Genomic DNA, 6,071 nt, shown 5'->3' on the forward strand with positions numbered 1-6,071 from the left:
GAGGGAGCAGGAAGTTGCTTCCATGTCACTAGACTGCCAGCATGGAGGAGCACCTCTCAGCGCTGCCACAGCTTGCAACGCAGAGTTCTGAATGCGTGGGAGACACGGCCCAGCAGTGCAGTGCTTTATTTACACAATTGCTTTACTCCATCCAACAAGGTCAGGAATGTTCTTTCTCTGAGTCTGTAAAAGTCCGCATTTGATTTGTGGAAAAATCCTATTTTGTTTTTAAGATAAATTATTTTTCTTGCTGTCAACACATGAACTCTGCTATTGAGTGATTCAGCCTGAATGCACATCCCATCGACAGATGAAGAATATGTTTTTTCAGATGTGCTAACAGCAATAATCAGCGCTCCCAGTAAAATTAGATCTTACATGGAAGAACTTTTTTGTGGGGGTCTGTAAGTGCTCTTCCAGTGCTGGAAATTTTGCGTCTGATCCAGAGAGAGGGATCTTTCACAGATGCGCTTTGCCTATAATTATCTGGGGAGAGAGTAAAAGTGCAGATTCTAATCTGCCGGAGCAAACAGTAATGGCAGCATTTTAAATTATGAAAATGTAATTCAGCAGGGGTACAATAGAGCATGTCTGTACTAAATCTGCCCCCATCTGTTACTTTTCTAGTTTGTGAAGTTAATTTGAGTCTGTTAAACGTCTCAGGCTCCTCCTGCTGTTGTACTTTCTTCTCTTTGTTTCACTATTAGTACTGTTGATAAGTAGTTCTTGTATTGATGGGGCATTTAATATAAGAAACCATCCATTGGTGCCCTTCCTGGTGGGAAATTCACTTGCATCCTCTGTTGAGCTCCATGTTACCAAAACAGCCTTTCTGCAGGTTGTCAATGTGCCAGTCTGCACTAACGACAAAAATGTGGATTTTCTAAGCTCTCCTGGGATTGATGCAATGTCAGATCAATCTAACCAGTGCCAGTGAGGTATTGTAAGAGCGCACACACCTCGGGTATCCAGCAGGCTGATTCTGTTGGCTGGGATGAGGGCATAACTAAAAATTATTTCACAACGTCATTAGCCTGTCACCTTCCCTTCCTGAAGAGTGAACTATCCCTGCCAGAGCCTGAAAACTAGTGGTGTCAGGACTGGCACTTTTAAGTATCTAGCCTGTCATTGCTGGGAGGTTAGCAAGTTGCTTAAGCCTTTTGAGCCTCCTTCAGAGCTGGCTGTGATGTCTGCTTTGCAAGGCTCTGACACCTGCTTCTTGGTCAGCTTTAAAGCTTGAGTGATTTTCTTTTTTCCCCAGAAAGCCTCGCTGTGCTTCTGAGCCCCTCACAGCACTACTCAAACCCCTTGTTGGCATGGCAGCATCCTTTTTCTAGGCTGGGCACAGGGGGCTTGCAGGGTCCATGGGGACCCAAGGTGTTAGCAGAGGTGCTGTGGGTAGCTGGCTGTGCCTGTGCGTGCGAGGGGGCGGCGTGCAGGAGGGATCAGCAGTGGTGAGTTGTCGGCAGAGGCACCTCATGCTATGTGCTTGGGCCAGTGTTGTGCAAAGTGCTTTGCCTGCCTCCCCCACCGTGCCAGCATGTGGCTGTCCCCGCAGTCCGCGCTCTCAGCTGAGGCACCGCCTGTGTCAGAGAGCAGCAGAACACAACGGGACCAGAGCTGCAGTGTAGACGAGGTGGCGCTGAGGCCTGTGACCACGCAGTCTGTTTCAGGAATTTCACTTCAGGAAAGCTCTGCTTTCCTTGCTGACTGGGGAGGAGTGTCTGGGGCTCAGCAGCCTGAGCACCGCATACTGCACCGCTGGCAGTCATGGTGCTCACCTCAAAGGAAGACACGCTGTCTTCCTCCCTGACAAGAGGCACCAGCTCTGCTGCGCCTTCTCCTGTGCCAGGTAAAGCCTCTGTGAATTCCCAGGAGTGGTGTTGCTAAGTCAGGATCAGCCTTACTGCCAGAAACATGTACAGTCATACTGTGTCACTCCCCACTCCTTCTCCCATTGCTCATCAAGGAACAGGATGCACTGCTGTGTCTCACCGGCTCTGCCAGCGTTGAAGCCGCATGTTACACCTACAGCTCTTTGCTGCTGTGATGCTGTGCAGAGCTGCTGAAAAGGCTCAGTCTTGGGGAAGGATTCCTCATCCGTGTGAGCACTGCTGGTGTGGTGAGGCAGAAGGCAGGTAGGACTTAGAGACCTGCCAGACAGCCTCACCTGCAGACCCTTGTGCTGAATCAGACCCCTCTGGTGAAGCTCAGGTTTAGGCTCGAGAGAGGGTCATGAGAGTCCCGTCTGCCCTGCCTAACCCTGGGGACACTCTGGGACAGACAGTGTCCCCATTTGTTATCCTCACACACTGCCTCAGGTCCATACGAGTGTTGGAAACAGTTGAACCAAGAACCGATGAGGATGTTAAAAATGTGGTGGAAATAACTTGGATGCTAAACAAGTTCTTAACAAATGAGCACTACCCTGAGTTGGCAAAACTGCTTTTTTAATTCTAGATGGAGTACAAGACATTGTCTTTCTTGTACGTATGTCTCTGCCAGAGTGTCCCCTTTCACAGCTTGGGGGTGGCAGATGAGAATAGCAAGATGGTCCCTGTCTGAAGACATGTCATTTTGCGCGTGAAATCATTATGAAATGTGGAATGAGGTAAAAATGACATCATCTGTGGGCATCTTTGTTGTGAATTTGTCACTATAGATGTTGCTAGTCATGAATGCCTAACTCGCAGGTATTGCTGAGCTGGATGGCAAGTGCAGACTGAAAAAGGCAGGAGCATAGGCTTCGGGGAAATTGTCCTAGGTTTAGTTTTCGCTTTGCAAAGGCTCACCAGTGCAAGCCCCTGGATGACCCTGGCAGCAGCAGACACATCCTGAACAGCAGCAGTCCCGCGGAGGTGCATTGCGCTCCTTTGGCCTCGCAGGTACATCTGCCAGTTTGGACAGCCAGGCGGAGCATGGTGGTGGTGACAGCCTTGAGCTGTTTGGCCAGCCACAGTGATGCCAGGGAGGAGATGAAGGGTCGATGCCCAACAAGAAACCCAGGACCATGAGCCATAGCAGTGCTTCAGGCTGCATCCTCCAGCTTTCCCCTCTGACAGCGCAGGGCAGCCGGGGAGAGCTGCACGCAGCCTGGGACAAAAGGACACATTTTTCACCAGAGACCAATTGTGGCCCAGAGACCGAAACAACATTTTATTCTCACCATTTCCACACACTCCGGAGGCTGCGCCTGGTCTATGTTAAATCACTGTGGTCACACTGGGCGGATCCTCCCCTTTCTGACTGAGCCTGGAGACCTTGCCAAGGCACATCCCAGGCCCAGAAACTGTCTCCAGACCAGGAGCCTCATATGCTTTTGCTTCCAGTTCTGCAGGCTGCTGAAAGCAGGATTCATCGACAAGAGAAAAGCCTGGGCTATTAGATGGTTATGCGTTGCCTTTCAAGCCAAGGGTGTCTCAATTTGCCAAGAAATGCGTGGGCTCTGCTGAGCCCCTGTGACGGGACAGGGGCTGTGCTGCCTGTGTTAGTACCATGCACAAGAGCGGTCAGAGCCCACAGGAATCAACGGGAGCCTTTCTGTTCAGGCCAGTGGGCTCAGAACCAGGCTTCTGTAACCAGCCCCTCTGCATCACCTCCTACTTCAGCCCTTGAATTTCCCTTTTCCCTTTGCAAGCAAGCTTGGATCACAGCGTCCACCTGGCTCCAGCCCCATGCATGTCCCTTGCATACAGCAGCAGGGAAGGAGCTTGAGACAAGGCATTCGCACACTGCATCCAGCCAGGTGGGCACTGGCTGATAAGCTTTCCTGAACTGTGCAGATGTTTCTTATTCACAAAGCCACAGAACTTAATAAGCTGCTTAAGTCTAGCACAAGCTTAACTCCAAGGAGCTCCTAATTGCACCCAGTCCTTTTCCCGGAGGAGCGATGCTGCACTGCATCTCTCCGGCATGAGCAGGAGGTGCTCACCTGCTTCCCACCATCTCACTCATGCTCAAAGAACTCATGGCAAGCAGCGGTGACCATCGCAATGAAGGCTACAAACTCCTGGAAGTCGCACTCTGCATCCCCATCGCTGTCCAGCGCCTCCATGACTTTGTCCACAGTCTCCTGGTCTTTGATCTCCTGAAGGGATAGAAACAGGCAGCCGAAGCTGGGGAGGATCAGAGCGAGGGCCAGACAGTAACGTGTCCCCGCTTCTTGGGTGCTCCCATGGCTCAATCTGTTCAGACACATCCTAAATAGCTCATTGCTTTTTCCCATCTGTGTTGGGGCACCACCCTATGCCTGCAGCAGTATCTGTGCAACAGCGGCCCTCCTGAAGCAGGAATCACAGCCACAGCTGTGCCGCTGGGAAGGGACATCATGAGCTTCTTTGGGCAAGGCTGTCTCCCCTTCCCAGGGAAGGAAATTTCTCTAGTATCTAACCCAAACCCCAGTCCCCAGCGCAGGCTGTTGCCCTTGTCCTGCCACCTGCTGCTCCTGCGGAGCTCGAGCAAAGTGTTTAACGCACTGCTGCATGAATAAACCCCTTCTCCTGTGCTTGCTTCTCATGGGAGATGGAGTTAGCGGACCCCAGCAGCTGCTCGACACGGCTCCCACAGCCCAGTAAGGCGTGCTGTGCAGAGGGCAATACTTACACCAAGGAAGTGGGTCAACTCGTTGTTAATTAGCTCCTTCAGTTCTGATTTCTTCAGCTTGTGCTTGTCTCCCTCCTTCCCTGAGTACTGGTGGAATGCATCAATGATGGCAATCATGGCCTTCTCCAGCTCAGACATGGTCACAGCGTGGCCCTGAGGTCAGAGGAGCGATGGGTGCATTAGCCTGGGCAAGCTCCAGTGATGCCTTTTGCTTTGCAAGCATGACTGCCCCGAGGCTCCCCCCACGCGTCACCAGTGCTGGACACCACACTGAAAACATGCTGCTGAAAAGCACCACTAGCAGCTCTCGCTTCAGGGAGGAAGATCCCAAGAGACCTTGGCTCTGCCTCCAGGAGCTCTCGAGGAGAGGAGAGCCACCACGCGAGGAGTGCCCAGTATAGGATTGGCACATGCCGGCAGCTGACACATCCCCTGGGACTGATGTGAGTTTGGCACCTTGGGTCTCTGTGTGGGCAGAATGTAGGAGAGAAAACGAGGAGAGACTGCGAAGCCCTGGCGGCTTCCAGCAAGGTGCTCCTGCATTTTCCATATGTGCCGACCTGGCTAGCAGGCGGCATGTTGTCACTTCACCTCTTCTTGGTTCCCACTGCTTAACCCATTGCTTTGTTCTCCTTGCTTGGGAGAGGGGCAGGCAGGGATTTCATTTCTGCACATGGAGCTTCAGAAAGATTTTGCTGTCCCCTCTGTCACAGGTGCTCTCGCCTCTGCCTTTCTTGCCTGCAGGCCTGTCTCCAGCTGAGCAGTCAGGGGAACCCAAGCAGGAACCAGTTTTGGTGAGTGCCAGCAGGACAAAATAAGCACATCTCCTCTAACCTCCCTCCTCCTGTGCTTGATCTGGAGACCCTCTGAGGAATGTTAATAATTGGTATTGCAGTGTTTCCTGCAGATTTCACAAACAGACAAACCAAAGAGACTCTGATCGAAAAGGGAGAGATGCAAAACCACCTTCCCAAAAGTTGTTGAATGCACTGATGCTGGGGAGAAAAAAAGCCTTATTGTCTGGCACTCGGTTAATTCATACCCCACAGATAAACGTCTCCTGCCCTGTGGCCTGGCTCCTGTTTCATCACCACAAGGCCCAACACTGAAGGCACTATATTTCCTCCCACAGCCTGACTCTCAAGCTGACACCCTCCCCCGTGCAGCAGTAGGTGTCCAAACTGCAAGGCTGTTTCCAGTCAGGTAGGAAATATTCCTGAAGCACTTCATGCATGCATCCTAATAGTCCTTTGCATGGTTGTGCCCTGCCTGCACCAGGCTGAGCTAGCTGCCAGCAGTACTGCCTGCTTCCCATCCGCAAGGCTGAGGAGTGTTTCAGCTCCCTGCTGGCCTCTGCTGTAGTGGCAGAGCTCGGAGCTGCGATGGTGCCCCCCGCGCCACCCCTCCCGCTGCAGCGGCCCGCCTGCTCCGGCAGCCCAGCCACTTCCCCGGCATTCCCCGGCCCCCCT

At 52.3% G+C, this 6,071-nt stretch overlaps 1 protein-coding gene across 1 annotated transcript; it reads right to left on the reverse strand.

Moving 5' to 3' along the window:
• Window positions 1-3,401: 3,401 nt before the first annotated feature.
• On the reverse strand, window positions 3,402-4,740 carry S100B (S100 calcium binding protein B). The gene is made up of 2 exons (XM_009331125.1): window positions 4,603-4,740; window positions 3,402-4,087 (listed from the first exon to the last, which is right to left on the reverse strand). Exons 1-2 carry the CDS (start codon window positions 4,738-4,740, stop codon window positions 3,947-3,949), a joined length of 279 nt encoding a protein of 92 aa, XP_009329400.1. The 3' UTR covers window positions 3,402-3,946.
• Window positions 4,741-6,071: the final 1,331 nt, after the last annotated feature.

The sequence above is a fragment of the Pygoscelis adeliae genome, unplaced genomic scaffold, assembly GCF_000699105.1.
Source record: "Pygoscelis adeliae isolate BGI_AS28 unplaced genomic scaffold, ASM69910v1 Scaffold469, whole genome shotgun sequence".
NCBI lineage: Eukaryota > Metazoa > Chordata > Aves > Sphenisciformes > Spheniscidae > Pygoscelis > Pygoscelis adeliae.